General features: G+C 42.9%; 1 protein-coding gene across 1 annotated transcript; it reads right to left on the reverse strand.

Moving 5' to 3' along the window:
* Positions 1-2064: 2064 nt before the first annotated feature.
* LOC128330177 (butyrophilin subfamily 3 member A2-like) lies at positions 2065-20752 on the reverse strand. The gene is made up of 11 exons (XM_053262604.1): positions 20730-20752; positions 15573-15676; positions 12785-13132; positions 11157-11426; positions 8963-9064; positions 7746-7802; positions 7574-7600; positions 6742-6768; positions 6300-6320; positions 3655-3681; positions 2065-3125 (listed from the first exon to the last, which is right to left on the reverse strand). Exons 2-11 carry the CDS (start codon positions 15643-15645, stop codon positions 2482-2484), a joined length of 1596 nt encoding a protein of 531 aa, XP_053118579.1. The 5' UTR covers positions 15646-15676; positions 20730-20752; the 3' UTR covers positions 2065-2481.
* Positions 20753-21554: the final 802 nt, after the last annotated feature.

Consider the following 21554-nt stretch of genomic DNA (forward strand, 5'->3'; position numbering starts at 1 on the left):
AGAAAAGTAGTCTGATGAGATCACCTGTGTGTGTGTGTGGGTGTGCGTCCTTAACAACTTCACAACACCTAGACCAATTTGGACTAAATTTAGCACAGTTGTTGTGCTGCATAGGGGCATCTCAACAACCTATTTTGTAATGATGTCATCCACCCCAATTCAAGATGGTGGACGTGTGAACTTTTAAGTTGGTCTTGGGCTAACTTGTGAACCACCAAACCAATTTGCACTGAACTCGGTACACATAATATAATCTATATTCTACTACCATGTTGTGATTATAACAGACATTAAAACTTGAATGAATTAAAACATAAATGAATTCCAGAAGCCCTGTCAGGGGGGTTGGGTTGAGAGAGAATATAGGAGCCCAGTGAGTTTCATGGCTGAATGGAGATTTGAACTTGGGTCTTCCTGGTCGTAGTCCAACACTCCCCAATATACTCCAAGGTATTAGATGTATGCTAGAGGATAATATTACCTATTGGTCACAGAGGAGCTTTTGTATTCTGCTGTTTAAGGACTTCTGGAGTTCGGTCCTTTCCATTATTATCTGTTTGCAGTGCAAGTAATATATTGTTCTCTTTTAGCATATGTATAAAATGTACTCAGTTTCTCTTCCTCCTCCTTCTCCTTCTGTAGTCTGCTATTGTTGGGTTACCCTTTTTTCTATGGCTTCTTTATTTTGGGGAGGGGGGCCTTTCCCTCTCCCATTGGCCTCCCATCCAAGGCATTGATTGAGTGCACCCCTGCCTAGCTTTAGGAAATGTTCCAAGAGCCTTCTTCCTTCCCCCTGACCTCTCTTGTGCCCAATTATAATGTATTATAACTTGTTGCTTAAAATTCCATGGCTTCCCCAGTATTGAATCAGTTTGAACAGTCTGCAAATTGTGCTTCCCTGCATGCTATCTGGCACTTGGGTTACATCCAGTTGCATCTTCTGTGCAACACTGGTGGTGACCGAGGATCACCAGTTTGGGCAGCAGAACTGGTTCAGCCATGGGATTCATGAAGTGTCCCTGAGCATGTGGTTTCAGCTTATCAGAACCAAGGCTTGGAATTTATGAAGCAAGAATCCATGAAAGTGCTCTTGAGCATGTGCAGAGTGCAACTGCTGACAAAACTCTCTGCACATCAGAGTGGAGAGAGGGGAAAGAAATAAAAATTCCATTTTTGGAAGGGCGGTATAGAAATCAAATAAATAAATAAATAAATAAATAAATAAATTGGGATGGGATTATGTCAAGTTACATGTTGGAATGTTTCTGCTAGTGTGTATCTGCTTAAGGAGACTTGTACATCTTTACATTCATGCAAATTCAGTTGCTTAAATATTGGATCTTTTAGAGACAGAGAGGGGAGTTGGGAAAGAAACATGTGGGCTGGGAATATGTTAAGTTGTGTGTTGAAATGTTTCTGCTAATGCATATTTGCATAAATATAAACCGCCCTGAGCCTTTTGGAAGGGCGGTATAAAAGTTTTAATAATAAATAATAAAATAAATATACCTGTTTTATATTCTTACATTCTTGTGAGTTCAGTTGCTGTTTGTGCCCTCAAGAATCCATGTGTTTAAAAATACTGTGCATGTTGTGTCATGGGGTGTGTGTGTGTGTAGGATGATGCTTAACTTGCAGCAGGGGGTGGGGTGAGGCTCCAAATTCACCTAGGTGCACCCCTGCTGAGAGATCACCCTCCTTAAAAGTTTTCTTGCCTTGGGGGAGATGATCTTGAGGCAGGTAGCTTTGACAATTGGTCGGTTAAGATGGCAGCATTAACCACAGGGATGATGATGGCTGTAGCCAAGGTGTATCGCCTGTTCTCGATAAGGTTGATTCACTGTGGTCAGTAAATCCTTAAGTTTCTGTACTGTTGGGTGTGGAGAGCTAATTGACTTTTTTTGTCTGAATAATTGGAATAAAGCTGTGGCTCATTTAACTCCAGTTATCTGTCTTATGTCTTTATTTGGGTCTGGGTGTAATGCAGTTTTTTACCAAATACCAGTTGTGGGCAAAGTTGTCTAGTATCCAAAGAAACACACAGATATCTTGAAGCAGTTATGATATAAGAGGCAGGACAGTTTTTTAATCAGAATTTATTTATGAAATTATGACAAAATATGGAAAAATACAAATTATACAGAGAATAAAGTATTTCAGGGGACAAACTACTATTACATGTGTACTTTTGCTCTTCCATTTCTGTTTTCTCACGCACACCCCCTTAAATAGCAGCCATTGGTGTTAATGGAAGTCACTTCCTGTGACAAATAACAGCTTGTGGGGGACAATGACAGATTTTTATTTGGTTAAAGGCTTGAGAAGAAAAGGTTAGCCCGTTCACCCACCCTCACCATGGTTACTATTCATACTGAAGACATTTATATATGGAATATGAATGTCCAATACACACATTCTCAGTAAAGACCAGCTCCACGCCTGATGTGACAGTTTTGGAAATTGCATCAATTGTGAATATTCTCAGCTTATGCTGACAGGCCTTTTGCTAGCTTTCCTTGGAGGCAATGTGTCTTGTTTTAATTTGGGGTCATTTGAGTTGTTATCTAAGTCTAGAGGGAAATCCCAGTCTCTGTTTTGACAGATGATGAGGGGCTTCCCATTGTCCTTCTCATCTGAGAAGCCAGGATTGAAGAAGGGATACAACTCCTCAGAGGAAACTACAGGAATCTTCAGGATGGGGTTCATTCCTTTAACATAATAGAATGAGATCATAACATTATTCTCTTCCCTGTCCAGATATATTCCAACAACTTGAGGCTTTGAGGTATATTTTTGGATCTCACAATCTGCTTCCTTAGGGTGATATTGCCCATTTGATCTACTCAGAGACCAGTATTGATCTTTCTGGAGTTCCTCAAGTTTCCCTTCTTTCAATTTGTTCCTTATGTTCTCTGTCATGACGCCTAGTTCCCAGTTGAGCCTATCCCCTACCCTCACCTCCCAGTACTGCCTTCCATCCCTGATTCCTTCTGTTCCCACAACAATAAGGGCTCCCCCAGAAATGGCAGTCACTTCTAGAGATGTGGGTTTGGGGTGGATGATGTTGTCATCTTGAGACACTTCAAGTTCAGGAAGTTTACACTTTGGATCAATTTGGATAGGAACTAGAGAGAGAAAGCAAAAGCCGATAAGCAAATGTTGAATACATAAGCAAATAAGAAAAAATAAATAAATCCAAGGTCAGTGCAGCAGTAATCTTCCTGGGTGGGGTGGGGGGTACATTATATAATCTCTCACTAGGATTCCAAATGCCACTGATTGATTTTGGGCAGTATAGGGAAAAGCCACTTCCTCTTTAGAAATTTAAACTAATCATGGCAGCTTTGAGTGGGGGGATCTTCTAGTAGTGCTGCAGATTATGATTGCTGGGGAAAATACAAATGCACACTCATCTGAAAAGCTTGATTGGCCTAGGTTTTTCGGATGTGATTCATAGGTATCTAAGATTCAGGTATGTGCATGATTTACTTCCACACCTTCACATGTTCTGCAGTAAACACTGGTGTAGCATTTGAGTTTCTCTTAGCAGTTGTTAACATATGGCACTGCTCCTGGACCAGTGACGTCTTCATTTTGGAGTTACATGCTGCTCTTGTCTCAATGGCCACTTGAATCCCACTGAGTTCCACTTACCTAGATAGCTTCGAGCCTTCCTGAAATCTGCAAAGCAAAGGGAGGAAGATTGTCAGGAAACTAAATACCAGTTGCAGGAGAGCAACAGCAAGAGAGAGGGCATGCTCTCACCTCCTGCCTGTGGGTGTCTGAGAGGCATCTGATGGGGTACTGTGTGAAACAGGATGCTGGACTAGATAGGCTTTGGGCTGGACCTAGCAGAGCTGTTCTTATGTTCTTATGAAACTGAAAAATGACTGTGAGCATGTTGGCATGAGGGAAGGAGGTATCAAACCATATTTCCTCTTCTCTGGATGTCAGATTCAAGAATGACCCACCACAATGAAAAGGCAATGAGCAAGGAGTGTGCTCAAAGAAGGAATGGACATACTTCAGGCTCGTGGGATCTATTTTGTTTTTGCAGTAGAATCATACAGTTTGCCCACCAAAACCAGGAGAAAAACATTGACTTATGGGGGTGGAGATAAGACTTACAATCAAGGAACAGGGTACATGTACAAGCACAATAACTGACAACTGCAGGATGGCAAGGGGAACTTAAAATTGTTATGGAGTTTGCGGGTAGGGAAGCTGAACAGTACCTGAGAAATTGGTACAGTACCTGAGTGTGTGGTGGGCTGTTGGCTTTGGAAGTGCAAGAAGGGATGGCGCCCCCTGAGAACTGATGCTGTGTGGTGTCTGCACAGCTGCTCCAGGACCCAAGCGTGGATGTGATATAAATTTTTTGCTGCTGGTGTTTCTGGGAACCGCTACCTGTGGTGCCCAGTGAAGCTATTGTAACCATCATCTTTGGGGAAGACGAATTACAGCACTGGCACATCAGACTGTTGCCTTTGATCATGGTTCAACAGCACACTGAAACCTTTGCGCACTGGCAAATTGGCACACTGAAACATTTGTGAAGTATCTTGAACCCGAATCCCACAGTGCATAACAAGACTATCATGGAGCACGGGTGGGACATAAGTGTGGAAGGAAGTCACCCTCATGAAAATAAACTTGCACAGAGGACCTCATACTTATGGTGCTTGCACACAAACCCCAGGTTATAGTGGTGGCAGAATCTGGATGACACAATGCTGCCTTCCATCCTCAGGCTTCAGCACTGAAAGTCACTAAAACCTGAGGGTTCAAATTCAGGTTTGGGAGTGAAAATGGAGCTGTGGTTGGATTATGAAACTGTGGCTTCATGCTTTTGGACGGTCACAAACTCAAACCTCTGGCATGTTTACCTCTGGTTTGATGTTATATCTGAATGGGGCCACAGTTTCTTGTCAGATTATGGCTGCTTTTGATTCTTTGTATTGTTTGTCACAAAGCCTAGCTGACTGCTGTAAGGCAAGATCTTCTTCTCAGCAGCTAACGTGGTGCAGTCTAATGAAGGCACAAGGCTCCACACAGGCCTGCAGCAATGCTGCATGATAAGCCCTAAAGATTTAAAAACCCAGTGGCTGTAGGAGGTTTCTCAGGAGGTTTTCCAAATTGTGATTTGCTCCTGTTTCCTTACACACAGGGTAGGGGAGAGTTCATATAAGGGAAGGATTTACAGCTATTTCAATATGGGAACAGCAATGTGTCATTCATACAGCCAAAGCCTTTTTATTTAATGATGATTGGCACATAATTGGTAATATAAGCATGTTTAAAAAGTTGCACTTTGGGAAAGTGTTGAAAACAGCAGTGCAGGATACTGTGGCATTTCTGCTGCACTGTATGGAGGGACCCTACCGATAAAGCGGAATTGGGAGGGGTGGCAGGCAGAGCCAATACTCCCCAAAGCCACTCTCAGGCAGGTAGCCACACCTCCATCTCTTGCTTTATCTGCTGCAGAGAATGATGTTGTCGAGTAGGTCATGCGGTGCAAGAAATCTAGAATTGCATTCTTCACATTTTCTCCGATATTTATTTATATTTTCTCCCAAACCTTTTGTTAGGCTTAGCCTTTGAGTTCTAATCCATCTAGCTACAAAATCTGCCAGTTTTCCCCTTCAAAAATCCCCACTAAATGTTACAATCAGTGATTGACATCCTGATTAATGAAGCTCTGGAAGGATGTCAGGCGAGTACAACATGCTGATGCAGCCAGTTCTGCCTCCCTTCCAGGATAGTGTTATGCTTCTGTAAGTGCCCCAGTGCAAGCCAAAGCACTGTGCTCTCTCACAAGATCTTGCTGCTAGGTAATGTTGTTATGCATCACGCCACTTGGATACTAAAACATTCTGCAGGCACCCTGTTTGCACAAGTGCCATTGGCACAGCTACACAGTCTTGTTGCGGTCGTGCAACTTTGTTATTTGAGCACTTCATTAGTCAGGATGTCAGCCAATGTTTGGAAACAATGGCAACATTACCCAAAACGAAAAACCCCAAAACATGGCCCGTGCGTTAATGTGCTGTATTTCACATAAACGTGACTTTTACAAAATTACTCATTGAAAGTTACAAAAAGTGGGTACAAGAGCAGCCTTCAGGCATAGTATTTCCAAAACTGTGCACCAGAAATTCTCCATATAAAAAAGGAAAGGCGAGTGGATTACAATGCAGGGCAGAGCCAACCCACAGAAGAATGATAAAAGGCAGAACAGAAAGAAGAAAGCCTGCCCACCTCTATGGAGAATGAAAACAAATAGACATGTGCTGCCTTACCTAGTTCAGTCTGTGCTCTTTCTGAAATGGAAAGTGAAAGTATTACCATTCCCTCTTGTATGCACAGGAAGTCATTGCTTTCTTCCAGTTTGTTCAGTATGGAAGACCAGATTAGAGTATCTCTTTGCTCCCCAAATCTATGATAACTCTGGAGATCTTAGTCTGAAAGTTACCATGTGGGAGCTGATAACCTTTGACCTGGCACGAGCCACAAGAAGTGCCAGAACTGAGCTTACTATCCTTTATCACAAAAATCCACACTTTGTCCCCCCATTAATATTTTATTTGAGGTGCTTCAGTATGTAAAGGTGATTTATATATAAGCCCAATTTCTTGATTTATATATTTACTTGATTTATATATAAGCCAGATTTCTTGGTGTAAACAATGCCCACTGCAAATTATCTGTAGCCCCTCTCTAATGGAAGGTAAAAGATCTTACCAAGCCTTCTAAGCAGGTCCTGGTTTTCTGGAGGAAGCAGAAAAGAATGCAAAGCAATATAAGTAAGAAGAAGCTGGTCCTCATTCAGCCAATCTTCAGAACGATCTTCACCCTTGATCATCCATGATGCCCTGCTTCCTGCTGCAGCAGTGCTCTCCTCAACAGACTGTGCACAGCACTGCTGCATGCACGGACACCATTTGCGTGGTCAGCAACACCATGCTGACCACACAAAAGGCATCCACACGTGTTCGGTGGCAGCATGAACCAGTTTGGCTTTGAACCAGGGCAGGAAACTTGGTTCGTGCACATTGCTAGTGGTGGCAAAAGATGGCTCCACCCAAGATGCCTGCATGCCCACCAGATCCCCATTTGCTTGATAGGTAAGCGAACTCTTATAGTAAAGCATGCCCTGCGGCCACCAGTTATCTTTTTCAGACTAAGGAGCTGACAGGAGACTGAAACTTTAGTGGACCAGCTGGAATCTCATTGGACCCATGTGACACCTGACAACCTTTCTAGAAAGCTGCCACCATCTTAGGGCAGAAAATAAGGCTTCCACAATCCTCACATTAATAACCCTTGTGCCTTATATTCTGCCCATCTCTTTCTTCCTTGTACTTTCCTGGTTTAATCTTTTACCAGTACCCATACAGCTACTGTATATTTGGGGTAATCCCATTCTTACTTTACTTTATAAAACCTGAATTGGATTTCACTTTGATTCATGTTGAATCTCAGAGTGCCCTGATAACCTATGATAGATAGGGAGAAGATGCCATTTTCTAACTGAGAGCTAAAGGAATGATTCACAATACATTTATCCAAATACCTGATTCCACCATCTTCTTCCAACTTTCTGAAAAGAGAAGCAAAACTGGACTTAGTCAAACAAACAAACAAACAAACAAACAAACAGTATAGCAGCAACAGTATAACATCAATCCAGAGTAGTGATCATGCATTCTTCCTCCTCTTCCTGCCTGCTGCTGGCTGGGTCCTACCTTGAATAAGTCTTTCTTGCTCTTCATTGCTTTCCTTCTGAGAATCTTTCCGCTTCCCTGTAAGGAGAAGAGGAGATTTTGTGAGAGAATAAACGAAAGGAGCACATATAGATTGAAAACCAGAAATCACAAACCACCCAGAGAATCATCCACATTTCAAGAGCTGCCCATGCCATTCCGGGGATCTACAAAGCACACCTGTACTGCTGTGGAGGGTGGTCTGGCCATTCCTACTGAATGTTGCACACTTGTAGTTGCAATGCTAGGTCCATCATTCCCAATGGCACTGCAATTGCATAGGGCTTTGTAAGAATGGACAAACCCCCTCCGCAGCAGCACGGGAATGGTTTGCAGAGTCCCACGGCAGTGCAGGTGACACTCAGAACATGGACCTTTCTCATGCAGTATGTGAACCCAGGTTCACTGAACTGAAACTGAAACTGAAGGGCCTCATTATTTGTAGACTTTCTTGTTTTATTTCTTTTGTTTGGAATAGGTTTTGAGAGAGACAGAGAGAGGGAGGGAGAGAATTCCCTGGTAGAATATCTCATGTATTCCACACCCCTAATACCCATTTATCAGTTAGCTGACATAAAGGGATTAGATTTTGTTTTAAGACTATACTAGGAGATTTGTGGAAGTCAAGACTCCATACTCAGAGGTGCAGCTGATAGAAGAGGTATCTTGCAGAGGAGGGACAAGTGGAGACTAGAGTCCTACTTGGCTCAACTTCCCAGGCAAAGTAGGCAGTGGCAGAGTGGATTGCTACTGCCCCATTTCAGCCCACAGAGGCAGCTGGATGAAGCAGGGAATATCTGCTCCTGCCAGTAGTACAGTGACAGATCCTTATCACTAAGATAATAAGAGGCAGCCTCTGTAGGGGTCATATTATTGGACCAGACTTCTGGGGCAGGGGTATGAACAGCACTGAGCCCAGGTATTTATTCAGAAAAGGTCAGCTTCACACATCTGAGGCAATTTTAAAAGGGAACTGACAATCCTAATTTAATAACCCATGGTTTAAATACCAACACCTCCAAGTGTAATTCAGGTATGCAGAAGCATCAATATCATTTAGAAAGTAACCATGACCAATATCATTATTTCTTTACGCAGGCTGAAAAGAATAGATGACATAAACATGCATTGCAGTTTACTATTTCCCTTCTGTACAGTGCCTTTATAATAACAGTACCTTTATAATACTTTTACAGTACCTTTATAATAACAATATACTGCAAATGCAGTACCGAGAAGAGTGAGCATAAACAAGATCCAGAAAGCTGGAAACCAGGCAGAAGTATGTGGGAAAACATTTCCTGGAAAAAAAGGAATGGCCGAGAATGAATTCGGGTTCAGGTGAATTTTCATGGATTTAGATTTTAGTGCAGGAGTCAGATCCAGCCTTGCTACATGGACTGGACCACAGTGTGTGCTTTAGAGAGTGGCACATCCATGATTGGCAGCCTCTGTAGCCACAGCTCTCTATTGATTCCAGAGTCACCTGCTAGTTCCCAATGGCTGCTAGAAAAGGTGAGTGGAACCACACAACCAGAAATGCATGATTGGTTTCCTCCTACTTTGGTTAAGATCAGAGTACAAAAGCTGGGCTACTCTGCTTTGAGTAAACAGGGTAGGAGGGATTTTTGTGAGTTCACACACACAACCATGTAAACTGGTACAAGGCCTCCTACCCTGATGTTGATGGCTGTGTGAACAGGCCTAATACATTCAGCCAAGTGACATGCTGTACTAGTCCCATCTAGAACCAATTTAGTCTAGCAAAACAGAAGCAGTGGGCTATATAAAGATAGCCTGTGTATTATAGTGGTTAGAATTAGGGTTGTGCACAAAATTGGCTGGCCTAATTCAGTTCTAGTCCAAACCAGACTCGGATTGGACGAGGCCAGTTCAATCTGGCACCCCCTCGAACTCCCACTGTTTGGTTTGGTTCAGGGGGGTTCGCAAATAAATAAAATAAAATTGTTTTTAGTTACTTACCCCCTCAGGGGATCAATAGCGTGGCCGTGGGGGGATCTGGAGGCTCTTCCTCCCCCTGGCAGCCACCAAAATTGCCCCCTCACTCGGTTCAGGCACTCTTTGGCCCATTCCGGATGCTCTTCAGCCCTTTCCGGGCCTCACCCCCATTGTGGTGGCTATTTTGGAGGCTGCCACAGATGCCTAATGGGCCTCTGCATGGCCTGGATGCAGGCCACACAGAGGCCCATTAGGCATATGCGCTGGCCTAAAAAATGGCCACCGTGATCGAGGTGAGGCCCAGAATGGGCCAAAGAGTGCCCGAACTGGGTGAGGGGGCAATTTAAGAGGCTGGCAGGAGGAGGAGGAGGCTCCAAAGATCCCGCCATGGCTGCACTACCAACCCCTTAGGGCGTAAGTATCTATTTTTTGGTTATTTTTTTTTTTAATTTGCGAACACCCCTGAACTGAACCGAGGGTAGTTGGGGGTGTTCAGTCTGATGCCAGACCGTCAAACCTGTTCGCACACCCCTTGTTAGAATGTTTCAGTCTAATCTTCTTTACGGTGTTGTTGTGAGGATAAAATGGGTGTTGGCAGGGAGGGAAGAACCTTGCATGCCACTCTGAGCTCTTTGGAGGAAGAGCTAGATAGAAAAATAACTAATTATATGAAGAGTTTCATTTGGTCACAGTTGATTATCAAAACGTCTCCCCTCCAAGGGCCTTTCTAAAATGCAGTTTACCGTGGGCCTTTTAAAGGCCCACTTGTGTCTGGAATGTGCCTCTTGCTCTGGCCCACATGCTCAACATGGCCCTCATGCTATTTTCACAGCACCACCTGCTGGGCAGTACTTGCTAACCTGTACCTTTTCATTACCACTTTTTCCTCAAATGCACCAACAGCAAATATTACATAGGAACAAAGGAAGCTGCCATATACTGAGTCAGAACATTGGTCTACCTAGCTCAATATTGTCTACACAGACTGGCAGTGGCTTCTCCAAGGTTGCAGGCAGGAATCTCTCTCTCAGCCCTGTCTTGGAGAAGCCAGGGAGGGAACTTGCAATCTTTTGCTCTCCCAGAGCAGCTCCATCCCAAGGGGGATGTCTTACAGTGCTCACACTTCTAGTCTCCCATTCATATGCAACCAGGGCAGACCCTGCTTAGCTAAGGGGAGAAGTCATGCTTGCTACCACAATACCAGCTCTCTGAATTAATTTCAAGCTATTTTTTGGCTGCCGCTGGGCTCCTCCCCTTAACACACACACACACACACACACACACACACACACACACACACACCTACACACACACACACACACCTTTTATTTTCAAAGATGGGCTATTTTCTGACATCAACAGATCCTGCTTCCGAAATCTCAGGTTTTTTGGAAACATCCAGCCTAGCGATCCTATGTAAAACATATAACTTACGTGATAAGTGGATAGTGGATTCCTTCTTCACTTGTAAACGACTTCTTTCATGGGCCGAGCAGGTAATTTCTCCAGTGTCTCTGTAAGCTGTGATGGTGCTGGAAACACTGAAAAGCTGCTCATGATCCTGCTTTGATTCCAATTGAGGATTTTGATAACTGCTTGGAAACCACCGCAGTTCAGGTTTGGGAAACCAGCCTGTGGCTTGGCAAGACAGTTTGATCCCTTCGTCTTCTGGCTCCAAAACCTTAATAGTCACATTTCCCAGGGCTGAAAAAAGAAGAGAAGTTAATTATTCATGAAGGTGGGCACTATGATCTGACATAGGTTTTTACTATTCCTACCAGAGAGAGGAAGGGAGAATTTTTTTTATAAAGCATTGCTCCTGTGATGGCTTAGATCAGGAGTTCCCAACCTGTGGCATGCCAGATGTTGCTGAACTACAACACTTATCATCCCAAGCTACAATTTATTGTGACTGGGGAAGATAGGAGTTGTAGTTCAGCAACAACTGGAGTTGAGAACCCCTGGTTTAGATTAAATTCAGTGGAATAGGCAAGAGATTTAAGATATACCCAGGTCATTTGGCATGCTTGTCTAGTACACAGTCCTGGGCTATACTGTAGCTATAATTGAATGAATGGGTTCAAAGAACCTGGCCCCCCCAGCAATATCCCTCCCTATTTTCTTCATTATCTCCCTCACCCTCAGGGGCCTCCAGGGAGAGGGGTGAATATGGGCCTCATCTATAGCTACGCCCCATACTCAGTCCTAGTTCAAAAATAGAATAACTGTGTAGTGCCAGCATAGAGGCAGTATGCTACTGAATTCCAGTTGCTGGGAAGCAAAGAGCTGGGGACATCTATTGCCTCCAGTCCTTGTGGGGGCTTCCCAGAGACATCTGACTGGCCACGGTGAGAAAGAGGGCGTTGGACTAGCTGGAGATTAGGTCTGATCCACCAGGTTCTTATGTTCTGCTGTCTCTGTCATGCCTTCCCTAGAGTTTGTGCTAGGTTTTCCTGCTCCTTCCTGTGGGGAGTGTTTGCTGCAGATAAGGTGGGTGAGGAACAGATATGGAAAAATGGAGAGTGACAGATGGAGCAGGAAAACAGTGCTGGAGGGGAGATTTTTTATGTAGCAGAGGATTCATGTGTGAGGAGAGAGTGGCTCATTAAAGGTACCTGGAGTCGAGACTGATGCTTAAGGTCCAAAAGGTTTATTAGGGAAATTACAAGCTGGGATAGAAAGCCTGTGTTCCTGCAGCTAGCTACCTCATTGTGCTGGGGAAGAGAGAAGGAGAAATGGGAAGGAAGTAGCTTGAGACTGCCTGTCAGATGTGCTCAGAGCTAAGGGAGTGTGTGGAAATGAGAGGGGTTCCTTTACTCACTACCTCTACTCCGAAAGCCCCTAATGGTCAGCAGGATCAACAGGTGCAGATTTCCAATGACTGAGGAGTCCCGTCTCTGACAAACAGTGTCCAATTGACACTGAATTTCAAGCCAAAACACTACAGCACTCAGTTCTACTCCACAAACATGTTAAATATGACCCTTTTCTACAGAGCCCCCCTCTGCTCTAGAAATCTACCCATTGCTATGGATATATCCCTTGGCTCACTGCTTTCCAACCTGCAAGATGAAGACTTGTTCGGGTATCAGCACTCCAGTGAATGGACTTGACAACGCAACTGTAGATGCCTTCATCCGTGACTTGGACCTTCTTTAACTTCAATGACACATTTCCAGTTGCTATTCCTTCTTTTGCCAACACAGCTCTAGCCTGGTAGTTTTGCCCAAATGTCTCCTGGCCAGTGAGGGCTGTGAACTGGTAGACATTGTCAACGCGGTCATCACCAATTTTTTTCCACTGAACTGTCATATCTTGCGGCTGAGTCCCAAGAGAGATCTGGCATGGCAGGAGTGCATCTTGACCCACAATACCAATGACAGATGGAGAAGAACTTAGTTCAAAATTTTCTGGAAAAACCAGTCACAAACACAAACAGGTCAGAACCGACTGATGTACATAGGAACATAGGAAGCTGCCATATTCTGAGTAAGACCATAGGTCTATCTAGCTCAGTATTGTCTACACAGACTGACAGCGGCTTCTCCAAGGTTGCAGGCAGGAATCTCTCTCACCCCTATCTTGGAGATGCCAGAGAGGGAACTTGGGAACTTCTGCTCTTCCCAGAGCAGCTCCATCCCCTGAGGGGAATATCTTATAGTGCTCACACATCAAGGCTCCCATTCATATGCAACCAGGGTGGACCCTGCTTAGCTAAGGGGACAAGTCAAGCTTGCTACCACAAGATCTGCTCAACTGCATGTACTGTAAATATTTGAGGCCAAAGTTCACCCCCCAAAATGCCTGGATTTACAGTAGATGATTGGATTATTTAGATAAGGGGATGGTATTTGTTCTCTCCCCTGTTCATTTTACTCATGAAGAACAGTGGTGGGGACAGGTTACAAATGGCTATGGAGATCTTTCACATTCAAATCCTATTCAGACATTACATTCTATGTGCGCTCAGGTGCTTTTTCGTGAATGACTGTACCAGTGTACATTTTAAAACTCAGTCTGGGTATAGGCCTCTCAAATGCAGGATACAGATAGAAGTGGACTACTGTGTGTGTATTGAACATAAAGCATGAGTAACTTTATGAGTATGAGTAACTTATTGTGGTGGGGGGTGTTCCTGGGAGGGATGAGTGAAGTATGCTGGGAGGTATACTCCCAATAGGGTCACCCATGGTGTGAAGCTGCCCAGCTAAAGCAAGCAGGCACCTATATTGGGCAGCAGTGATATAGGAAGGTGCTGGAGGCACCTGAGTGACAACGACAAAGGCATCATTTCATACTGTGCAGGAGAAGGCAATGGTAAACCACTCCTGTATTTTACCAGGAAAACCACATGGATAGACAAGATAAATTTATTTGTGTTCGCTGAGTTGACACCAACTTGACGGCACTTAATCAATCAATCAATCAATCAACTTTACATGCAGCTTTAGATGCACACAGCTCTGTCCATGGCAGTACACAGATTGTACTCAAGTTGACCATAATGTATGAATAGGGCTTCAGAGTCCAAGGTGTGTGCCAGTGTTTCCCACTGAATTGACTTGTTGCATAATGCATATGCTGTTTACAAAAAAAACAAAGAAGTTTGTTTTAAGCTTGCTTGTCGGTTGCTGCATTATGTGGGCTACCAAAGCTTTTAGAACTCTTCTCCCAGTGAAACCTCTTTCTCCCAACTACACCTTCCTTGGGACAACATCAAAACTCATTTCTGTTTGGAATGAGATTAATATATGATGATACAAAAATGATTTGTATGCTTCTGTGCTGGTTCTGCACAGTCCCTGGTCTTGCTAGTGAGAATCTCTCTACACCAGTAATCAGAGCACAGTCCCAAAGCAGACACAAGTTTCCTGACTCTTTTAAGTATATAACAGTGTTTCCCATTGCCAGCTTTGGAATAGGAAAGAACCCCCTGGATCTGTTTCCTATATAACACTGCTGGAGCCAGGAAAAATGGGGATCCCCCCATCTTCTGAGTTTGTGTCTTACTCCTCCCCTCAAAAGCATCTTAAATTTAAGTTGTAAAAGTTTAAATATTTTTATTTGGGCCCCTGTTACATTGTTTTACTTATATAGGGCTGGTTCACATAACCACAACAATGCATGTTCAGAACCAGAGATTGCAGTCATGTGCATTTTCCCACAGAGTGTGCCATATGAACTTAGGATTTTTCACAGATCCCTCTGTGTCACCACAAAAACCAGATGTTAAGCTAACATTGAAAACTGAAGATCACATCCTATATTAATGGCCTCTGTTTAAATGTCTGTTTTTTGCAGCATAACTGCTTCCCTCATAAACACACACACAAACAAAATCTTATGTGGATTTAACTAAAACATTGTTCCAGAAACAACTCCATTTTCTCCTTCTCCTTTCCCTTCCTTTTCTTTCTCCACCCCACACACTCTCTTCAGGATCCCCTCCGGGACAAATTTCCAAACAACAAAACAAAAAAGATTACTAGAGACAGAACACAACACAGCACTACCTGGGGGTTGGCAAAAAAATCTGGAGTTCATATGACAAGTTCAGCAGGAGCACACAAGCCACTGGGATCTCCATTTTTTGTTGAAGGGACATTTATGTGGTCGTGAGAACTAGCCCATATCCATATCATGTTGAGTTGTGAAATTGGTTTTTATTGAACTTTATTGTTTTGTTTTTAAATTTTAATGACTAAATGCAAATAAAAGTCATCTTGCTGTCAATATAACAATGCAAGACAAATGCACAGATGATACTATGGCTCAAAGTGTACATGAAGTCTTTCTTGAGAGAGGACATGAGAACATTGTACCTTCTGGAAGCTGATATCAGTTTTTTACCTGATGACAAAGCAATTGGTGCCAGGATTGCAACCCACAAGGAACTAACTATGAGCCTTTTCATGAGACCCATGGTCCTTCATATCTCTTCAAATCATTCTGATCTGAAATATGAACAGCATTCAAAATTGAGGACCATAAAGTTGTAACCTTCACTAGAACCAGCACCACAGTCTAAGGGTATTCACATGCTCAGCCTAACACAGGCTAAGAAAGCCCAGCATGGATTAGGCTTCACGTGTGAAGCTCTGAGAGCGAGGTCACTCTTGGTGCTGCACCCACCCCAAACCTCACTTTCAAACCCAGAATTTTAACCTGTGGATCGCTTAACCTTGGTTGACAATTGTTTGGATGATTTCTGATGGGTTCAACAACTTCCCCTCAGTCTGCTGCCATTTCCAGCAGCGAGCTGGGAGGAAAGTGAGGCTGTGCTTGAGCCCCAGGGCACCCTGGGATGAGGGAGGGGGGAAGTCCTCCCACTCCCAGTTTCTCCATTTGCTGTGTCACTGTTTGTGTGGGTGCACCTCATGGCGGAGGGGAAGATGATGGCCAGGTGACCTCCTGCCTTCCATGCATCCTGCCTGCTCTACCCTGAGAGGTCCTGTGCACGACCTCTTTGTCTCCTAACTACCTCAGAAGGATCAAGACACTGCAGAACGCTCCTACCTTTTAAGGGAACATCATCTCATTTCCTGTTGTGCTTGGCTCTCCCATTCCTCCATTCTCTATGCTACTTATATTTTCTTGCTATATAACAATAACAATCATAATGTGGTAACTGATTCTTTCCGCTCCTTACTAATCTTAATCCTGATACATGTGGGGGAGTCACTTTTCTGGGGGGGGGGACTTGCTCACCAATGCCCCACCTCTGGAGCTGCCCCGGAGTGCCCCATAACCATTGTTTTCTGGGCAGCTAATGAAGTCAAGTATAAGAATAATATATCCTGCCTTTTGTTCAAGATGACTAACAACATATCAAAACAAAAGCAGTTAATATAATACATAAAACAAATTAAAACACAAATAGCAGCACAAATTAATAGCAGCACAAATTAACACACAAAAAGCTCCACAAAAAGAGGACAGAACCAGCAGAAAAATATCTGAACAGCTGACAAGATAAAATGCCTAAAGAAGTAGGTTTTTAAAACCAGGTGAAAGCAAATAGGAGTGTGAACTAGATGAATCTTCTGTGGGAGGGACTTCCACAGCCTGGGGGCTGAAACTATGTAGGTCTTATCTCTCATTACCACCAGAAGTGGGGGGAGAGAGATGTACCATATTTCTTATGGTGGGATACGCAGGTACCAAATAAGGAAAACACGGGAGATCTTTATGAAGAGATCTTTTAGTCATTAAAGAATGTGGGGATTCTCTGTCCTGTATATCTGTCCTGTATATCCATGTAATCACACCTGTACTTAGGTCAGCAAATAGTGTAAATTCATCTTTTCCTTTTTTGATCTCCAACTTGCTTTAAAGTTCTTAGCTTATTCAGTGTTTCAAGAGTTGTAACTATGCTTTGTCTTTTTATTATTTCAATGAATCTATAATTTTTGTTTAAAAAAGTGGGGATCCTGTACTTCTATACAGCCATTCCAAGAGTGAGTTCTGCAGCCCTTATTTCAGAAGCTTCACCATCCTGCTGACCATGCCTGCCACATTTGTCTGCAGAAACGTATGCTCTACTAGTATAAAGATTGTTTCCACATGTAAGAACAGTGGCCTTGGTTTTTATAATCACTGAAGGGCTGTTATTAATCATTAATTTGATTGGAACTAGAGAAAAAGTTTTTCCATTGTGGTGAACCTCAAGAGTTGAGAAGACTTTTTGAGGAAAGAAAAAGTAAAGGTTTGGTAGTTGCTGGATTATCCTCAAAGCAGTGTCAATTTGGTTTCTTAGGGATACAACCAACACACTAAGGGCTTATTATGTTATAAGCCTCATTTTCAGTTATTTGATTTCAGGTACATCAAGACCCAATAATGATTCTGTCTCTTCTTATAAGAAGAGACGTTGTGGTGACTTCAGTTCTTTGGTCCTTAGCAGGAGCGGCCAGTGCAGGCACTGCTAGTGGGGTGGCGGTGAGAGGTACCTTTAAGCACAAATAAATAGGTGCTTACCTGTGCCCTGGCTGCAGCTGCAAACTACTTTGAGCAGCAGCGCACTGCCCGGCACTTCCTGGGGCAGCAGATCAGCGTCATCACTCACCTGGCTTTCATGGAACCCACCGGTGGCCAGGTGAGTGGTGGAGCCGATCTGCTGCTGGAGGGAGTGCCGGGCAGCACACTGCTCCTCGGAGTAGTTTGCAACTGTAGCTGGAGCGGAGGTAAGCACCTATTAATTTGTGCTTAAAGGTGCCTCTCACTGCTCCCACCCCTGGCAGCACCCACAGCAGCTGCTCCTGATCCTTAGTCAGATTTGGTGTAAATATCAGTATTACTAGCAACGGCATCCTAAAAAAACCACTCATGTTCATTTACATAATGCAGATTTTAAAAGAAATGTTCTATACAGGAGCAATATTTTCTGGAGCCAAAACAAAATATAATCTATTAATTCTGCACAATCCCCACCTCACATTAAGGTCATCTGAGGAGGTCCGTCCTCAGTTACCACCAACACGTCTGGTGGCGACTCAGAGGCGGGCCTTTTCTGCAGCTGCTCCTTGGCTGTGGAATGCACTCCAGGCAGAAATCTGTAATCTGAGTTCATTATTGGCCTTCAGGAGAGCCCTTAAGACCTATCCGTTTGGCCCGGCCTACCAGAGTTTTAAAACTGTTTTTAAACCGTAGAGGTTTGGCCTGGTTTCCCAGGGTTTTGCAAACAGTTTTAATTGTTTTAATAATGGTTTTATGTTTTGCTTTTTAAAAAATTTTATTTTTACAATTTTTGATTTAAATAGTTAATTGATTTTAGTTTGTTTTAATGTAAACTGCCCTGAACCATTTTTGGAAAGGCGGTATAGAAATCAAATAAACAAACAAACAAATAAATAATTGTTCTGGTCTTTTAGTCTAAAACTTCTTTGAATTTTATTTTTTTTTGAATTGGCATTTTTGCCTATGTGTCATCTTATAATAAATGTTTCAATTTTTTGTTTTTTGTTGTAATTTTTTCTAAATATGTTTGTCATTCCATGATGGCTTTGAGAGGATTTATGTTAATATATTCTTCTGTGGAATTGTTTTCATTTTGTTCTGATATTGTTTATGTTTGTTTGAATGTTTATTTTTGTATATTGTAGTTGTTGAACATAAGACTTTTTTTTTTGCTTTTAAATAATTTATCGGAATTAATAATTTATCTGCCTTTGTTAAATAATGTATCTGAACTACTTTATTTTGGGTGTAAGAAAGATTCTTTGGGACATGTAGGAGGCCACCTTCAGACGACATCATCACAAAACTGATTTGCCCAGTTCAATTCAAATCTGAATCAGGTTAGAACCAAATGCTGCATTTTCGGTTCTGGCACCTCAAATGGGGGCCTGGCTCAGTTCAATTTGTAACCGGTTTGGGCCAGTTTGAGGTGCTGGGGATTTCCCCCCTTTAATAAGTTAGTACTCACTGCCGCTGGGCTCTTGGGGGGGTGCTACCACAGTTGCGGGGGGGGGTCACTGGTGGTTCCCCCTCCCCCCACTGGCCTCCCCCTGGTCTTAAAAGGGCCAGTTCAACCCATTCTGGGGCTATTTCAGCCATTTCTGCGCTGGCAGAGGCCATTTTGGAGGCTTCTGTGCATGTGCACTGGTTGTTTGCATGGCTGGGTCACAACCCAGTCATGAAAAAGGCCAGTGCACATGCATGATGGCCTCCCAAATGTCTGCTGTGTGCTGAGAAATGGCTGAAATGGCCCCAGAAGCATCTGAACTTGCCCTTTTAAGATTATTAAAAGGAAAGACTATTTCCTCAATTAGTGTCCCACCTAAGGATAATTATTCAGACCCATGTAGCACATGCCAAAGTGGTCTGACCTGACTCATATCCCAGACATGGAACTGCATAAGGAAGCAGTTGTGCCTGATGGCCACTTACATATCAGTCTCCATTAATGACTGCCAAACATGAAGTAAACCTCCATGTGATTGAGGGTCAAAGTAGACATAATAGAGGCAGCCATGTTTGTTTGTTTATGTGTCTTTATTGTTCTTGGGGAAAGTGCAGGGGTGGAAGGTGCATCTAATCTTTACATTTACAAAGGATTCATTGAAGGGAGGGGAACGGAACCGTTGCCTCTTCCTCGCCTTACCACCTCATGTTCCCTTGATTCAAGCTTCTCCTATCTAGTTTGGCCCTCCTCATCTCTGCTGCTTGCAATGCATTTTACATTTAGATATACATATTCAAAGACAACGCACACCTTACATCCCCTGTGAATTGTACATGTTAATTGAAATGGTTAGGGTCCTTGGAAAAACACATGAAAGTGGGATCCAGATCCTTCTCCAAATGCTGTGCACCAGTCTGCCTCGTAAGAATTGACCCACCTCATTTATCTCAATAAAGGGATCTATGTAACTCAAAGTCCCCCCAACAGTTCAGTGTCTAGTGAGATATGTTATCTCTTCTATCTCTTCTCCCATTTTCAACAAGTAATGGGTGTCAGGCAAATTTAAATGGAGATTTCTGAATGTTAGAACATGATTCAGCTAAGTTAGGCACATTAAATTCAGTTCATTTCAGTGGGAGAAATTTAAGTCTGTTATTCTCCTGTTGAAATCAATGGACTTACAAGTGCTTTTCTAAGTCTAGATGGTGCCCTTGCATTGTTATAAACTTTGGAAAAAATGTTGAGTGGGCTTTGATGCGAAGGAGTCCCCTTTGCTGATTACCATCCTGTCTTTTGCCTTCTGCATTTAAGCAGCCGAACTATGGTTTTCATCTTGATGACATGGTTTTGTGATTTACATGGAGTACATAACATAGAATGGTGCTGATTTAACACTGAAACAACGGAATCCCAATTAATGTGTGAATTTACTTTAAAATAATGGTGGGAGATTGGCAAACAGCTTATAGTTCAGATTCTTTGCTGAACTGAAATGGCAGCACCCCACAGAATTGTACAAAGTGCATTCATTAATCCCTCTGTGCAATATGACAATAATATCACTCATTATTTACAGTATGAATATAATACAAGAAAGAACATACCTTTTCCAAAGATCTAGAAGGAGTCATGATAGTGTAGAAAATGTTCAGTCCTCGGCTACCAACAAGAAAACCATAGTATGTGCTTCATCTTTAGTTCAAATTAGATTTGAACTTGAGTACGATAAAGCAACTGCTGAACCTTGTCCATGGAAAGTGAAAGTAACACAGATAAGTTACATATTTACTACTCAGGAATATGTCAACTAGGATTCCCCCCCCCCCAGTCCTAACACCGCATCAGCTTGGCCCCTGTATAAATTTGTGAGTCCCCCCACAAGTGAACATGCTCCTCCTCTCCTTCACAAATTGACACCCCACCCCCTTTATAGTAGCACAATGTCTGTCAGTATTACAACTGAATATGTACAGAGAGACCATGGGGCTTCCAGGTGACAACAAATTATGATTTCCACTCCTATTGTTATTATAATACGTGGTTAGTCCTATTTTGTGGCAACAGCACATTCAGGGGTGTAACTATAATAGGGCAAGGGGAGACAATTGTCTTGGGGCTCACTGCTTTGGGGGGACCCCCATAGGCAAGTCACATGACTGACTCCCCCAACAACGCACCCGCCTGGGCTTCCTTCAGTTCTATTCATCCTCCAAAATTGATGTGAGTGTTAAGACCCGGAGCTACCAGAACAGAATGTCTTTCTCTAGTACCATTAAATGACTTGTATTGCCCACAATTTATGATTTGCATCATCCACAATTTACAAAACTTTTTTAAAAAAATAGGATGATGTTCTATTGTGGCACATAGGTGTTTTATATATATATATAATGCTTTTTGTTACCACTATTCAGCCTCATTTAAGATTT

This window comes from Hemicordylus capensis, chromosome 6 (assembly GCF_027244095.1).
Source record: "Hemicordylus capensis ecotype Gifberg chromosome 6, rHemCap1.1.pri, whole genome shotgun sequence".
In the NCBI taxonomy this organism is placed as follows: domain Eukaryota; kingdom Metazoa; phylum Chordata; class Lepidosauria; order Squamata; family Cordylidae; genus Hemicordylus; species Hemicordylus capensis.